The sequence below is a fragment of the Halichoerus grypus genome, chromosome 6 (genome assembly GCF_964656455.1).
Source record: "Halichoerus grypus chromosome 6, mHalGry1.hap1.1, whole genome shotgun sequence".
Taxonomy (NCBI): domain Eukaryota; kingdom Metazoa; phylum Chordata; class Mammalia; order Carnivora; family Phocidae; genus Halichoerus; species Halichoerus grypus.
Genome location: NC_135717.1, coordinates 106,398,830 through 106,416,465, shown reverse-complemented (window position 1 = coordinate 106,416,465; position 17,636 = coordinate 106,398,830). Strand labels below are relative to the sequence as shown.

Genomic DNA, 17,636 nt, shown 5'->3' with positions numbered 1-17,636 from the left:
ATCTAATCATGGTATTTTTTGTGCTGACAAGTCTTGTACAGTGTAGAATAAAGGTGGTGATAGGAAGCATCCTTGTTTTGTTCCTGGTCTTAAGGGTAAAGTTTTCATGTATGCATCCATTGAGATGATTATATTATTTTTCTTTATTTTGTCAATGTGGTGTGAATTACATGTTGGGTTTTCAGTTAAAATAAATATATTTCTGGAATAAAACCAACTGATTCATAATGTGTTATCTTTTAAATATATTGGTTGCTATGCTTTGCTAATACTTATTAGAATTTTGAATTTATGTTATGAGTGATACTGACCTATAAATCTTCTTTCTTGTCATAGACTTCAGATTTTGTTGTTTAGGTTAGGCAGGGCTCAATAAATGTGCTTGAAAGTATTTACTTTTTCTGTTCTCTGAGAGAATGTATGAAAGGTTAATGTCATATCTTAATTAAAATGTTTAGAAAATTTTGCTGCTAAAGCATTCTTAGCCTGGATATTTCTTCGTGGGTATTTTAACTTCAGAATCATTTCCTTTCTTACATGTATGTTTACTCAAGATTTCAATTTCCTCTTCTGTCAGTTTTGTGTGCTGTGTTCTAAGAATTTATTAGCTTTGCCCAAATTCTCAAGTTTATTGGCATAAATTTTCTTGTAATATACTTTTATGATATGTTTAATTTCTGTATGATCTATAATGATGCTCTTTTTACTTTCTGGTATTAATAATTTGCATTTTCCCTCTTTTTTCCCCCCTTGATCCATCTTGATAAAGGTTTATCAGTTTTACTAGTCTTCTCAAAGAATTGATATTTGCCTTTATTGGTTATTTAATTTAGTTTTTTAAAATTTTATTGATTATTGCAATTATTTTGTTACTTTTCCCCACACTTTGGGGGTTTAATTTGTTCTGTTTCTAAATTCTTGATTTAGACAACAACATTTATTTCTAGTCATTTGTCTTTTTTTTTTTTTTTTTTAGATTTTATTTATTTATTTGACAGAGAGAGACACAGCGAAAGAGGGAACACAAGCAGGGGGAGTAGAGAGGGAGAAGCAGGCTTCCCGCTGAGCAGATAGCCTGATGCGGGGCTCGATCCCAGGACCCTGGGATCATGACCTGAGCTGAAGGCAGATGCTTAACGACTGAGCCACCCAGGCACCCCTCTAGTCATTTGTCTTTTCTACTATATGCATTTTAGGCTATATATATATATATTTTTTTTTTTTTTAGAGGAGCTTTAACTGTATCAACAAGTTTTGGTATGTTGTACTTTCGTTAGCTTTGAGATTCAAAGTATTTTTTTTTAATTTTGAAACTATCTTATATTTACAGAAAAGTTGCACATATAGAAAGAATTTTTTTCCTTTGAACCACTTGAGAATAGGTTGCCAACATGATGACCCAATAGCACTTGAATACTTTATTTTCTTTTTAAATTTTTTTTAAAGATTTTATTTATTTTTTGACAGAGAGAGATCGACAGTGGGAGAGGAAACACAAGCAGAGGGAGTGGGAGAGGGAGACGCAGGCTTCCCGCCGAGCAGGGAGCCCGATGTGGGGTTTGATCCCAGGATCCCGGGATCATGACCTGAGCCGAAGGCAGACGCTTAACGACTGAGCCACCCAGGCGCCCCGCACTTGAATACTTTATAGCACAAAGGACATTCTCCTCCATAACCATAATATAATACTGAGACTTAGGGAATTAACACTGACATGTTTCTACCATCAAATCCTAAGACCCTATTCAGTTTTCACCAGTTGTCCCAATAATGTGTTTTAAAGCAGATGGATTCCATTCAGAATTACGTGTTGCCTTAGTTGTCATTTTTTGGGGTCTTTTTTGATCTTGAATATTTCCTCAGTCTTTCCTTAACTTTGATGACCTTGACACTTTTGAAAATGAAATGTCAGCTACATTATAGAATTTCTCTCATTTTGATTTAGTGTGCTATTTTCCCTCATGTGTAACTTTGGATGAAATATCACAGAGGTGATACTCTGTGTTCTTCTTGTTGTATCCCATCTGGTGGCACAGGGTTTTGATGTGTTCCAGTTTTGGTTAGGTTAATTTTGATCACTTGATTAAAGTAATGTCTACTAGCCTTCTCCACCAAAAAGTTACACTCCTTTTTTTGTAGTTAATATTTTGGGAGGAGACTCTGGGAATTATGTTGGGAAGGTAGTTAATGAGAGATGCTTTGAGAGTATATAAATATGTTTCCTCACTAGACTTTTAATTTATTCATTTATTTTATATGTGTAGACTCATGGTTTCTTCTTTTTCAGTGGTTTTATATGTTACTATTGTTTATTTTGGGGCTCAAATTTGACAAATGGGAGCACTTTCAAGTTGGCTTCTGTGTCTTTTAAAAGTGCCCCAGTCAAAATACAAATCAAAACCACAATGAGATACCACCTCACACTGGTTAGAATGGCTAAAATTAACAACTCAGGAAACAACAGGTGTTGGAGAGGATACAGAGAAAGGGAAACCCTCTTACACTGTTAGTGGGAATGCAAACTGCTACAGCCACTCTGGAAAACAGTATGGAGGTTCCTCAAGAAGTTGAAAATAGAGCTACCCTACAATCCAGCAGTTGCATTACTGGGTATTTATCCAAAGGATACAAGCATAGTGATTCGAAGGGGCACATGCACCCCAATGTTTATAGCAGCAAGGTCCACAATCGCCAAAATGTGGAAATAGTGCAGATGTACATTGACAGATGAATGGATAAAGAAGATGTGGTATATATATATGTATATATATATTTTGTCTGAAGAATTCCCTTTAAAATTTATGTTGGTGCAATTTTGCAGTTTTGTTGTCAATAATTGTCTCAGTTGTTTTTATGGGGAGATGCTCTTATTTGGCATTCACTTTTTTGTTTATTGGAAACAAATATATACATATATATATATACACACACAATGAAATATTATTCAGCCATCCAAAAGAATGAAATCTTGCCATTTGCAATGATGTGGATGGAACTAGAGGGCATTATGCTAAGTAAAATAAGTCAGTCAGGGAAAGACAAATACCACATGATTTCACTCATATGTGGAATTGAATAAACAAAACAGATGAACATAGGGGAGGGAAGGAAAAAAAATTAGATGAAAATTGGGAGGGAGGTAAACCATAAGAGATGCTGAACTCTAGGAAACAATCTGAGGGTTGCTGGAGGGGAGATGGGTGAGGGGATGGGGTAACTGTGTGATGGGCATGAAGGAGGGCACTTGATGGAATGAACACGGGGTGTTATATGCATCTCATGAATCACTACATTCTACCTCTGAAACTAAGAAAAAAAAAAGTCTACTTAAAAAACAAATAAATAAAATTGCCCTTGCTCATTCTTTTAGCAGTTCCTTACTTCTGGAGGCAAGATGTTTAGGGCTTTTACTGTTTCTCTGGACATATTTCTTAAATTCTACTTTGCATGATATTGAATAGTTAATCTGGCTTTCTTTTCTTTGATGTTTGCACAGTCTTTTTTCTCCTGGACTTACTTTTAATTTTCTTGTGTTTTTGTATTTAAAGTGTGTTTCTTGTAAGCAGCAGACACTTGGGCTTAAAAATACATCTACGTCGATAATATTTATCTTCTTTGAAGTGTTTAGATTATTTACAATTAATGGAATTGCCAATATATTTCAGTTAAAATCATTTTACTGTTTCTTTTTTATTTTTTTAAATTTTATTCATATATTTTAAATTCTTTATCTCTCATTTCTTTTCTTCTTTGGATTTGACAATAATTTTTTTAGCATTAGTTGTTTTTCCTTATATTAACTTTTTAGTTTTACTATCTTTTACTATTCTTAGTAGTTACCCTAAAGAGTTCAACATATGCATAAAAGTTTCTTGATATTTTAGAATCTGATAAGTTAGTTTTGTTACAACTTTCCAGAAAATGCTTAGTCCTAAAACATTTTGGTTTTACATTTCCTCCCATGTTTGGTGTCGTTGTTATGGATGTTAATTTTGTATATAATATAAACACACAGGATAGTTTATTATAATTTTATATCATCAATATTCTTTTTTATTTTCCATATGTTTACTCTATTGGTGCTCTTCATTTCTTTTTTTTATTTTTATATTTATTTTTTTTTAAAGATTTTATTTATTTATTTGACAGAGACAGAGATAGCGAGAGCAGGAACACAAGCAGGGGGAGTGGGAGAGGGAGAAACAGGCTTCCTGCCGGGCAGGGTGCCTGATGTGGGACTCGATCCCAGGACCCTGGGATCATGACCTGAGCCGAAGGCAGACGCTTAACGACTGAGCCACCCAGGCGCCCAGGTGCTCTTCATTTCTTTGTGCATTTGTATGCTATATGCATTTTAATTCTGTCTGAAGAATTCCCTTTAAAATTTATGTTGGTGCAATTTTGCAGTTTTGTTGTCAATAATTGTCTCAGTTGTTTTTATGGGGAGATGCTCTTATTTGGCATTCACTTTTTTGTTTATTGGAAACAAATACAAAAAATGAAAACCTTGGTGAATTATTAGGAGGCAAACACCCATCTACCATTAACAAGGTCAAGAAATAGAACTTTGCCAGCACCCCAGAATTTGTTTCCATGGACCTTCCCAATCAGAGCACTCTGTTTTCAAAGAGTAATGATATGTGTGTGGGGGTGTGTGTGTGTGTTTATGGTTTTATTATCCACTTCTCAACATTATAGTTTAGTCTTGCACACTTCAAAAAAATGTTGTGGTATTTTCTCTTTCTTTTAGTCTATAGCTTTCCCTCCATTCCTTTGTTTTTCTTACAACTTATCTTTACAGAAACTGGGCCGTTTGACATATATAGTTCCACAGGATATTGACTATGTGCTTAAGGTGCAATTCATCATGTGTTTTTCTGTTGTTTGTATTTCTACAATTTGACAGATTCTATCAGAAGGTTGATAAGACACGGGTTCAATTCCTTTGGCAAATCTGTTGGTGGTGGTGTGAACTTTCAGTAGGAGGCAAATGATGTCTTGTTTTCCCTCTTTTTTCTGTTAGCAACCATTGACGCTTAGTGCTTGGATCTTTGGGGTTTTTCCACTTGTTAGTTGGAATAATGTTGCATTCTATCAACATTATCAGATCATATTGACATTGCATGCTTTATTTTCTCTGTCTTAGACCTAATTGAGTCTTAGTTCTATAAGTAATGCTCACTACCACTCCATATGTCAATATTTCTGTAGTAATTTTGGTTATCTAAAGCTCAGTTGCTAGTAGATTTTTTAGAAGAGCTCATGGGAATGATATTCATCTGTTTTTTTTTATGTCAACAACAATTTGTGCCCTTTGAATATGAAGAATATAAAATCTTTTGATTACATTTTCTTTCCTTAGGTATATTAAATGTTACTCATTTGTTCTGTCATAAAGCATTTCTGTCAAAAACTCTGAAGAAAATCTAATTTTATCTTTCTTTAAGCCATGAGCTAATGAATTGCAGTTTTTAATACTTGTCTGTTCTTTGTTATGATTTTCTTCTTTGTGGACTTCTGTTATTTGGATCCACTTTGCCTGTATTGAGTATTTGCTACTTTCTCTCCTTTTTTTTTTCCCATTTCTTTTTGATTCTTAAAAACAAAAATATTTCTTTCCAATTTCTGTTAAGGTTTTATTCTATTGTGATTACTCTTGCGTCCTTACTAGTTTATTCCATTTCTAAGATGCTGTTTTATTTATTTTACCTCTATTTCCTCTTTGATTTATATCACCTCCTTTCTCTGTATTGCTAATTCTGATTTCTGCAATTCTTTCATGTCTGTATGTGTTTTGGCTCTATTTGAAATACTAACAGTTTTAATTTGGCATTTGATTGTATCTTTTGGCATACTTTCATGTCCTGTAGAGATATTATTCTGTTCTCTAATCTCTCTTTTTTTAATGGTAACTTTGTATGTAATTAGACCTTGACACCTTTAATTTTCCTGAAATTTTAATGAAATCTGGGTTCAGATAGCTTTTCTAACTTCACTAAGCTCCTACTTCTGTTCGGTTGTGTAGTCTTCAAAAGTATGGCTCATTGTTGCTGAGATTTCCTGGCTTTGCTTCTCTCCCCATTTTTATGTGGACTTGCTTTTTTTCTTTGTCACTGCTTGTTCCAAGCAAAAGTTAGGCTCACATTAATTAACTTCCCTTCTCTCTAGCATTGGGCCTTTCGGCTCTTGGGTGCCTTTGCATCTCTATGATAGTATCAGACAATAAAGTTTTGTGTTTTATCCACTACCTTTTCTGGTTCTCCACTGGACTCTTGGTCTGTTACAAGTGACTGCTTTGGAGCTGGAGGCAGAAGTCTTCATGCCTGTTAATTATTGCTGAATATTGTATAAGAAAATTTAGCGATATACTTGAGGCTTTGGATGATTTTATATTTCTCCAGAGTGGGTTTACTTTTGCTTCTGGGGAGATAACTAGGCTGGGAAACGTTTATCTTAAGTCAGTTAAAGATTTGACTCCCTCTGAGCTGAGCTTCATTCTTCTTGAGGATTGCTCTTCTGATTCATCCGGGGTAGCCTCTTAGGGTCCCAACTCAAAATTTTTGTTACCTTATTTTTTTAATCCCTCAATTAAAAACAACTTAAACATACTGACAAGTGGAAAGAAATATAGAGTGAACATGAATATAGCCCCTTTGATGATTTTTAAAAACTCCGTTGTCTCCCCCAGTTTGATGAGACCGTGGAAATCAGTTTGGTTTGCTTCTTTTTCTTTTCTTCTTCTTCTTCTTTTTTTTTTTCTTTTGCCTGCCACAATGTATTTATTTTAAACATTGAAAAAAATATTTTAAACAAAATTTTCATATTGAATATGCAATCTGATAAGCCATTTTGGCTTTTACATTATTCTTTTTTCTTTTTTTAATTTAATTTAATTTTATTATGTTACATTAGTCACCATACAATACATCATTAGTTTTTGATATAGTGATCCATGATTCATTGTTTTCGTATAACACCCAGTGCTCCATGCCGCACGTGCCCTCGTTAGTAACCATCACCTTTTTCAAATACAGCGCCCCTCTTTTGGCTTCTCTTTTCTCCAGGTTTTTGGTTTCACATGTATAATTTTTTGTTAGCTGTCTGGTGCCTCCAAAAAGATTATTTTATGTTTTGTCAGATTTTTCTAGTTGTTCTCAGGGGAAAAGTTGGTCTGAAACAACCTAATTTGTCATTGACAGAAGCAAGTTTGTTCTGATCATTTTTGAATGAAAATAATTCTCAGACTTAGCTTTGCAATGTTTCTGTTTTCCTGCCAAGTTCTCAAAAAAAAAAAAAAAGTGAATAAAGCTCACAAAAACAAACATTGAGAATTTAAGAATCTCAGTGCTAAACCTATGCCTAAAGGTCTATTGTATAGAATGATTTTAGGAAGGGGACAAAGTATGTTGCAAAATCTTACGAAAGGCAGTAATAGAATGTAATAATTCTTAAAAAAAAATCTGGGAATTATTCCTTTGGAGGATTTTAAAGATAATGATCAAAAGTTAGTTTTGAGTATATGAAATTAATAATTGCCCACTTTCTAATGAATGTGCATCAACGACATTTATTGTGCATCTGTGGCTAGAACTGCTTTTAAGTATTCAGAGACTTCAGGGTTGATGTGAATACATTTCTAAGTTTATTTTCAATTGAATTTAGATAATAACCTAAATAAAACAATCTAATTTAAAATAATAAAATAGATTAAAATAATAATCTACTCAGTTCATTTAAAAAATATTTTTGTCACATAAATGAAAACCTAGCTGATACATGATAAAAATTAACCCGTATTCCCCATTAAGGACCTCCCTGATAAATTGAGTCCATTTTTTTTCCTTCACATGGTAAAACATGTCATTAATCACAGAATTAATAGGAATATCTTAAAATATTGTTATTTTTTAGAGTATGATATTATATTAAAATGTTTTTTTTTTTTTTTTTTAAAGATTTTATTTATTTATTTGACAGAGAGAGACACAGCGAGAGAGGGAACACAAGCAGGGAGAGTGGGAGAGAGAGAAGCAGGCTTCCCGCTGAGCAGAGAGCCCGATGTGGGGCTCGATCCCAGGACTCTGGGATCATGACCTGAGCCGAAGGCAGACACTTAATGACTGAGCCACCCAGGTGCCCCTATATTAAAATGTTTTAACCAAGGTTTTAAAACACTATAATTTTAAAAATTGGTGGAGTTTAGTATTTTCAGTATTTTCTTTTCTTTTCTTTTGAATTTTTAAATTACTTTTTAAAGACTTTTAAAAATTTATTTATTTGTCAGAGAGAGAGCGAGCAAGCACAAACAGGGGGAGCGGCAGGCAGAGGGAGCTCCCGCTGAGCAGGGAGCCCCATGTAGGGCTCCATCCCAGGACCCTGGGATCATGACCTGAGCCGAAGGCAGTTGCTTAACCGACTGAGCCACCCAGGCATCCCAATCCTTTCTGCATTTTATGTGTGACCATTATAGGGATGTGATCAAGGTGTCCTTTTTTTGTTGGTTAATGATTTATGTTCATTCATAAAAACAGAAGATCCTAAAAAGTGAATAAAAGCCACGTATGTGAAATATCCTTTTTCTTTCTGTGTGTGAATTTACATTCACATCTACATCTATAATGACATCTCAGTGATCCATAATAATTTAAGACCTAGATAAAGCTTTCAGATTTTCCACTTGTCTTTTTATAATTAAGTGAATTTCAGATCTTTGATACGTAAAAAAAGAAAAAAAAAGTATTGGATAATGAGTTACATGACAAAACTGTATCTCTTTCCCTCCGAGGAGGAGGTCCATGGATTTTCTGGTAATCCAAGTGTTTAATTTTCAAGAGGAAATGTGTACAAATGGTGTTGTGTGTGTGGGTGTGTGCTTGTGCTTTGTATCCTTTATGCAAGTTGGATATGTATGTATAGTCCTAAACTGAGCTTTTTTATTGAATTTATCTTAATAATCTCTTTGTAATACTCAGTTTATCTAGTCTTCCTGGCTACTTTCTGGAGACCATGCTCTGTATATCACCAGCACTAAGATATAATTCTTATATAATAACCAAATTACGAATGTGCACTTGTCCAGATGACATTTTTCTTCATCACTTTCACTTCATTTGACACATGAATATGACCTGGGTGGCTGTCTGGGCCTTCACAATATATTAAAACTTTCTGAACATTTTTATCAAAACAGAGTTCATCTGCCTGGTGCCATAAATAAATGAATGTTCTTCTAGTACTGCTCCTCTGAACTGCTCCTCTGAAGCAGTGTAACAATTAGTTGATTTAGAAATCAGGAATATTTCCATTCTATCATTTTCTGCAGGATTTGTTCCTGAACTGGAAAAGTAGATATTTATCTGATTAGCTCAAGTATAAAACAAAAGAAAACTCTCAGACTTGATTGTGAATTGTTCCTTATTTTTTTTAAAGTTTTACAAGAAACAGTGTTTTATGTTCCAATAAAATTAACAGTTTACATGCTTTTTTCAAATGACTGAAACTTTCACACTTGTTGAGTAAAAGAACATTTTCCTCACATATTTCTCATTATGGGATGATGAAACTTAATACTGTATAATTATGTAAAATGGCTTGACTGTCCACATATTTGGATATGTTCATTGTGCCAGAGATTACTGTAATCAGCTTTGTAGGTACTTCTGACAATCCAGGATAGTTGATACTCAGAAGAAGACTTTGTAGGATACAAGCTGCAGTTCTTTCAGATGTAGCTATTTCTGGGTATATACTATTGATAAATGTTATTAATAATTGTCTTTCCTTAAAATTTTAATCCCCTCTGATCTACATAGAATTATATGCAACTGTCCATTTTCTAAGGAATTAGAAATTTCTTATTTGGTAGTGTAACGCATTAGCTGAGACAAATTTCATTTCAAGTCAAAAAGATTAATCATTTGGTTGATAGCTAATATATTCCAGCCTCTGGGAAAGAACCAACATATTTCCCATGAGCTAAACTAGATAATGTATCTGTGATTTCTTATTATTACCAGTTTTCATTTTTCATAACAGAATGAATTAAAAAACAGTAACACTGCTTAAAGTTTTATATTTTTAATTTTTTTAAAGACTTTATTTAAGAGAGAAAGAGAGAGACAGTGTGCACAAGCAGGAGGGAGGGACAGAGGGGGAGGGAGAGCGGTGGGGAGAGAGAATCTCGAGGAGACTCTGCAATGAGCACAGAGCCTTGTGTGGGGCCTCATCCCATGGTCCTGAGACCATGACTCTAGCCAAAACCAAGGGGAGACGCCCAACCAACTGAGCCACCCAGGTGCCCCTGTTTCTGATTTTAAAAGTAAAACATACTCATTGCAAGAAATTAGCAAAACCCAGAAATACTAATAAATATGAAAAATAATAAAAAATAATAAAAAATAAAAATAATAAAAAAATAATAAAAAATAAAAAATAATAATAAAAAATTAGAAGATAATTTGTACATTCTGGTATACCTTCCTCTATTTTTATCTCTCTATATATAAACATATATTTTCATCAAAATTGGTATTATACTATACATGATCTTTGATTCTTTTTTCTTTGAACAATATAGATGTCCTTTAGTTAATCATTTATTCAGTTTTGTACAGGTGTAAATCAAACAGGTATGTATGTCTTGTGCCTTCATGGAGCATACTGTCTAGTGAGGGAAATATAAAACAAATAAAAGTATAATTACAAAATATAAGTTTTATGAAGGAAAAAACAGGTGCTATGAAGGAGAATAATTTTAGGGATAGGGGGCCAACATTAGCATGAGTATTTAGAGCCAGAATGCTGACATTTATTTTATTTTTTTTTAAATTTTTTTATTGTTAGCTAATCACCATCCATTACATCATTAGTTTTTGATGTAGTGTTCCATGATTCATTGTTTGCGTATAACACCCAGTGCTCCATTCAGTACGTGCCCTCTTTAATACCCATCACCAGGCTAACCCATCCTCCCACCCCCCTCCTCTCTAGAACCCTCAGTTTGTTTTTTCAGAGTCCATCGTCTCTCATGGTTCGTCTCCCCCTCCGATTTCCCCCCCTTCATTCTTCCCTCCTGCTATCTTCTTTTTTTTTTTTCTTAACATATATTGCATTATTTGTTTCAGAGGTACAGATCTGTGATTCAACAGTCTTGCTCAATTCACAGCACTCACCATAGCACATACCCTCCCCAGTGTCTATCACCGAGCCACCCCGTCCCTCCCACCCCACCCCCCACTCCAGCAACCCTCAGTTTGTTTCCTGAGATTAAGAATTCCTCATATCAGTGAGGTCATATGATACATGTCTTTCTCTGATTGACTTATTTCGCTCAGCATAACTCCCTCCGGTTCCATCCACGTCATTGCAAATGGCAAGATCTCATTCCTTTTGATGGCTGCATAATATTCCATTGTATATATATACCACATCTTCTTTATCCATTCATCTGCCGATGGACATCTTGGCTCTTTCCACAGTTTGGCTATTGTGGACATTGTGCTATAAACATCGGGGTGCACATACCCCTTCGGATCCCTACATTTGTATCTTTGGGGTAAATACCCAGTAGTGCAATTGCTGGATCGTATGGTAGCTCTATTTTCAACTTTCTGAGGAACCTCCATACTGTTTTCCAGAGTGGCTGCACCAGCTTGCATTCCCACCAACAGTGTAGGAGGGTTCCCCTTTCTCTGCATCCCCACCAACATCTGTCGTTTCCTGACTCGTTAATTTTAGCCATTCTGACTGGTGTGAGGTGGTATCTCATTGAGGTTTTGATTTGGATTTCCCTGATGCTGAGCGATGTTGAGCACTTTTTCATGTGTCTGTTGGCCATTTGGATGTCTTCTTTGGAAAAATGTCTGTTCATGTCTTCTAGAATGCTGACATTTAAATAGAGGCTTAAAAGATGAGAAAAAGTCAGCCAAGCAAGAGTGGGGTTACTCGCATAGGTGCCATAGGCCATAGGATGGAAAGGATTTGGTGAGTAAAGGGATCTAAAAGAAGGCCAGCTGGCTGGGGTGAAGAGAAAGAGGAGATACTGGCCCATGATGAAATCCCAGAGGTAGAAAGGAGCCAGTCCTGCAGAAAAAAGAAAAGAGGTTTTTATTTGAGGTATTATGTGAAGCCATTAGATACCTTTTGGGAGGTGAAATTGCATGACTGTATTTACACTTTTCAAAAGATTATTCTGGATGTCATACAGAGGAAGAATTGGAGGGAGAACAAGAGGACACAAAGATGTGAATTAGGAGGGCCCTGAGGTGGTCCATGAGAAAGCTGAAAAGCTTGAAGTAAGCTGTGGACAGGAGATCCAGAGAGAAGGAGACAGCTGGGAGATGTGTTTGAGGTTGGAATTGCCAGTTTATGAAGTGGTGATGAATAGGAGTTGGTGGGTTAAAAAGAAGGAGTTCAGAAGGATGACTCCCATTTACGGCCGAAGGAACCGAGAGGATGATGGTGTTGTTTATTGACAAGGCATAGACTTGGTAACACCAGGATTGGGGTCCTGGTTGTGGTATAAAATAAGTATTTAAAGTTCAATAATAATTCTGAGGAGCCTGTTAGACAACCACATGTATAAGCCAAGAAGGCAGTTGTGTGCATCAGCCCAGACTCAGAAGTGAGTCTGGGCTGATGCTTGCATTTGGACATTACCATCATGTGGATGGGATTTAAAGTCAGAGGAACAGATAAAATAATCTAACATAAGAGTAAAGATTGACAGATGAAGAGGGCCTAGAACTGTGCTCTGACAATGAGAGATTGCATGCCTGAGAATCTAGGAAGGGAAGAGAAACAGGAGTGTGGTGTCAAAAGTAAGAAAAGACTGCTTCAGAAAGGAAAGAGAGGACAGCCATGCCCCATGCTGCTGAGCAGTCTAGTGTGAGAAGGGCCAAAGACTGACTGCCGGATTTTGCAATGTGAAGGTTACTGGTGATATGGTCGAAGGCATCAGGACTATGTGTGGGAAGGCATGTTGTAATAAGTGTTCATAGTATGTAGATGATTAGCTAAAATGTTAATGGCTGCCTGTTAATCTTCACTTGAGATAGTGGAGTATACGCAGCTACCCATATTGCTGACAAGCCAGCCGCCCCTAGCAAACAGGCTTGTGGATGTTTTAATGGCTCATAGGCCCTGGAAAATTGTTGGCTTGCAACTCAGTGGGGCTCACACTGGGAAATTTCACTCTGTCTTCTTTCCTCTGCTTGTGAGTTTGGGTTCAAGTCTACAAGAGGGATTTGGGTGCCAGGGAATAGGGATCCTGGCTGAATTTCTATTCAAGAGTGTTGTGCATTTGCTGGTTTGGTGCTGTCTGCTGTGGCCTGGGGAGCTTCCAGGCAGAGTGGAAAGGCTGGGAGGGCCCAGGCTGTGTCTGGTTCAGACTTAAGCTTCTTGACCTCTGCACTGCTCTTTTGGGGTGCATGGGCACTGCCAGCACATGGTTATTTGGTACAATCCCACTTTTTAAAAATTAGAAACCATGGATAGGCTCATTGTTGGATCTTCTCAAGGCCTCACATGAAATAAAGGAGAGTCCTAGAAAGAATGTAGATTTTGTAGCCAAAGTGAATCCTCTGCCTCAGTTTTCTCTTTATTTATTTATTTTTAAAGATTTCTCATCTTTAAAGTGGGACTAATAATACCTACCTTTCATGGTTATGGCAAAGATTTAAAGTAATGTGTGAAAAGTACTTGAAACAACGTAAGTACTCGGTAAGTTGTGGCTGTAATTACCATTATTATTTAAAGTAAATGTTCACTAGTTTGGAAATGTTGAATTAATGATCTAAGTTGTGGTTTGTCTGTATGATATTGGTCCATGATATAAAACATTGTCAGATACATAAGCCTCTGCAAACTATCTTTTTTGGATAATTAGTTAGCAATAGCCGTAGTAAATCCTTTGTCATCAGTATTTTGTACCATAGTTTTATTATCAAAATTTATGTAAGCATGACCTTCACTTTTTAGTGGATTAGCACAGTTTTCTTATTCCTATTAAAAAATATTATTTCTGTGAGCTTTAATAAAAGTTCGTTCTCTGATAAGATGGCATGCATAATGCTGTTCAGAACCAAAGGTTAAAATTACCTTACTAGAATTCCATGGGAGTAGGAGGGGAAGAATGTAAGCTGAATACAAAAATAAAGAGTTGTAAAATTTATTTATATTTCTGCTCTGACTTTGGAAGCAGAACCTGGTGGCCTTCCTGACTAGAAAGTTTTGTTTCTTGGTTTCCACTTCTCCTAAGATGGAGAAACTTATTTTTTTTTTAAGCAAAAGTGCAACTCACTAGCTTAAAAACAGTATTATAGGTCCTGTTTTAGGCTGTCTAGATACCATAAGAATTAAAACAAAGCAAAACAAAACAAAAGAAAACCCAAATGACTGAAGTAATAGATTATAAGAAAGTTCTCCCCAAAACATGGCTAATAAACTGTTTCGTGTAGAGGACTTAGTGATTATGAATACTTGGACCCCTCCAGTTATAAGAATATATGTTGCTTGGCCTGGTTATACACTAGGTTAGGAAAAATATTTGTGATACATTAAAATTTAAGGGAGAAATAAATTCTTTTGACTAGAATGGGATTTGGCTTTCAAGGGGGGAAAAGAGGGGAGAAAGTGTTAACAGCTTGTTAGATGAATTTTCAGAAGCTGCTGTTAATAATTTGAATGAACTCAGTGCTTATTTTCAGATATCCCTGAGTGACTAAGAGGGAGTGATTTTGTCTCCAGAAAATTTTCTGCAGGACTTTACTTTATCCAGTCATTCGGAAATTTATAGCTTATGTTTTCAAGGAACTATATTAATACTAGGTACTATACTGTAATAGGTAACCGTGCAAGGCTTGATTTTAACCTCTCTCTCTCTCTTTTTCTCTACAGTTTGGAAGGACTGAAGTGATTGATAATACTTTAAATCCTGATTTTGTACGAAAATTTATCCTGGACTACTTTTTTGAAGAAAGGGAGAACCTTCGTTTTGACTTGTGAGTTCTGGTATAACTTGCATTGTTAAAAAATAGGTTGCCTTTTAGTTTTGTTGATTGTTTCCTTTACTGTGCAGAAGCTTTTTATTTTGATGTAGTCCCAATAGTTTATTTTTGCTTTTGTTTCCCTTGCCTCAGGAGACATATCTAGAAAGAAGTTGCTATGTCAAAGTCCGATGTCAAAGAAGTTACTGCCTATGTTCTCTTCTAGTTCTTTATGGTTTCAGGTCTCACACTTAGGTCTTTAATTCATTTTGAATTTATTTTTCTGTATGGTGTAAGAAAGCTATCCAGTTTCATTATTTTGCATGTGGCTTCCAGTTTTCCCAACCATTTGTTGAAGAGACTGACTTTTTTCCATTGCATATTCTTTCCTGCTTTGTCAAAGATTAATTGGCCATATAATTATGGGTTTATTTCTGGGTTTTCTATTCTGTTACATTGATTTATGTGTCTGTTTTTGTGCCAGTTCCATGCTGTTTTGATTACTACAGCTTTGTAATATAACTTGAAGTCCAGAATTGTGATGCCTCCAGCTTTACTTTTCCTTTTTAAGATTGCTTTGGCTCTTTGGGGTCTTTTGTGGTTCCATAAAAATTTTAGGATTCTTTGTTCTAATTTGTGAAAAGTGCTGTATTCTAATAAGGATTGCATTAAATATGTAGATTGCTTTGGGTACTATAGACATTTTAACAATATTTGCTCTTCCAGTCCATGAGCATGGAATATCTTTGTATTTCTTTGTGTCATCTTCAATTTCTTTCGTCACTGTTTTACAGTTTTCAGAGTACAGGTCTTTCACCTCTTTGGTTAGGTTTATTCGTAGATATCTTATTATTCTGGGTGCAATTATAAATGGGATTGTTTTCCTAATTTCTTTTTTTGGCTGCTTCATTATTGATGTGTAGAAATGCAAGATTTCTGCACATTGATTTTGTATCCTGTGACTTTACTGAATTCGTTTATCAGTTCTAGCAGTTTTTTGGTGGAGCCTTTTGGGTTTTCTATATATAGTATCCTGTCATCTGCAAAGAGTGAAAGTTTTACTTCTTCCTTACCAATCTGGATGCTTTATATCTTCTTTTTCTCTGATTGTTGTGGCTAGGGCTTCCAGTGCTATGCTGAATAATAGTGGTAAGAGTGGACATCCTTGTGTTGTTCCTGACCTTAGGGGAAAAGCTCTCAGTTTTTCCCCATGAAGGATGATGTTAGCTGTGGGTTTTTTCATATATGGCCTTTACCATGTTGAGGTATATTCCCTTCAAATCTACTTTGTTGAAGGTTTTTATCATGAATGGATGTTGTACTTCGTCAAATGCTTTTTCTGTGTCTATTGAAATGATTATGTGGTTCTTATCCTTTCTTTTATTGATGTGATGTTTCACATTGATGGATTTGCGAATATCAAACCACCCTTGCAACCCAGGAATAAATCCCAATTGATCAGGGTGAATGATTTTTTTTAATGTATTGTTGAATTCAGTTTGCTAGTATTTTGTTGAGAATTTTTGTATCTATGTTCATCAGGGATTTTGGCCTGTAGTTCTCTTTTCTGATGTGGTGTTTATCTGGTTTTGATATCAGGGTAACGTTGGCCTCATAGACTGAATTTGGAGGTTTTCCTTCCCCTTCTATTTTTTGGAATAGTTTAAGAAGTATAGGTATTCATTCTTCTTTAAAGTTTGGTAGAATTTGCCTGCAAAGCCAAGGTCCTATAGGCATTGTTCTCTGAACTTGTTGCCCGTGTTTTAGCTCTGATTTTCAGAATCATTTCTATTTTGTTTTGGTTGCTGTCTGCCCAAAGGCCCCTGTCACCATCACAAGCAGCTGCTACCGGGTGACTATATCACCACTGTCCTTACTTGGCCCTAGTTTCTTAAGCCTATGTCCTACTCATCCTTTATCACCTATGTCGTAACTGTGGCTATTACAGAATTTCACAAGTGGAATGAAAAGAAGGGTGCTTTCAAAAGGAGGACAACAGTCAAATGTTTGTTAGTCAGTAGATCAAGGAGCAAAAATTAAGAGCTGGGCTAATCATTTTGGAGAGGAAAAGAAGGTAAAGAATGATTTACCTGTACACAGAGGCTAGTGATCACATTCTCATCTCTACTGAAGATGAGGCTGTGGAAGCTAGTGGGTTTTAAAAAGTGTCCAGTGCAAGAAATGTAATTCCACTGAACTCAGTGCTTGTTAGTCTTCAAATATTATGCCTGTTTAAACAGGTAGCTTTTCAACAATCACTTTGACAAACCAGTGAGTCCAAATGAGCATATATTAGGTTAAGTGAGTCCAAATGAGAATATATTAGGTTAAGGAGGCACCTGATACTTATGTCATGTTTGTAAGCTTACTAGATATACTTAGCATGAACAAGGGAAGACTTAAAAGTAGGAGGAAGTTAGGGCATTGCTAGAACATCCTATACTTCCCTAGTATTTGATGATAAATCAGTAACATTGTTTAACTTGTATGTGTTTCAGGGAATTAAAAAGAAAAAAAAAGGAAAACAGAACCAATACATTCACTGGCAGAAATTCAGAAGGAAGGAATGATAAAATGGTTTAATATGTTTGTTACAAGTCTCTTCCACTTATAAACTAAATGAAATAGTTACAGAAGCTCATGGAGTTTGAG

General features: G+C 35.5%; 1 protein-coding gene across 3 annotated transcripts in view; it reads left to right on the top strand.

The window, feature by feature from the left end:
* The window catches only part of CPNE8 (copine 8), a 224,155-nt gene that overhangs the window by 49,021 nt on the left and 157,498 nt on the right, over nucleotides 1-17,636 (top strand). For all 3 annotated transcript variants that reach the window (XM_036082452.2, XM_078075878.1, XM_036082455.2), the window contains one exon: nucleotides 14,896-14,999. In XM_036082452.2, the coding sequence (XP_035938345.1) occupies nucleotides 14,896-14,999 (104 nt within the window). The remainder of the gene's footprint in view (nucleotides 1-14,895; nucleotides 15,000-17,636) is intronic.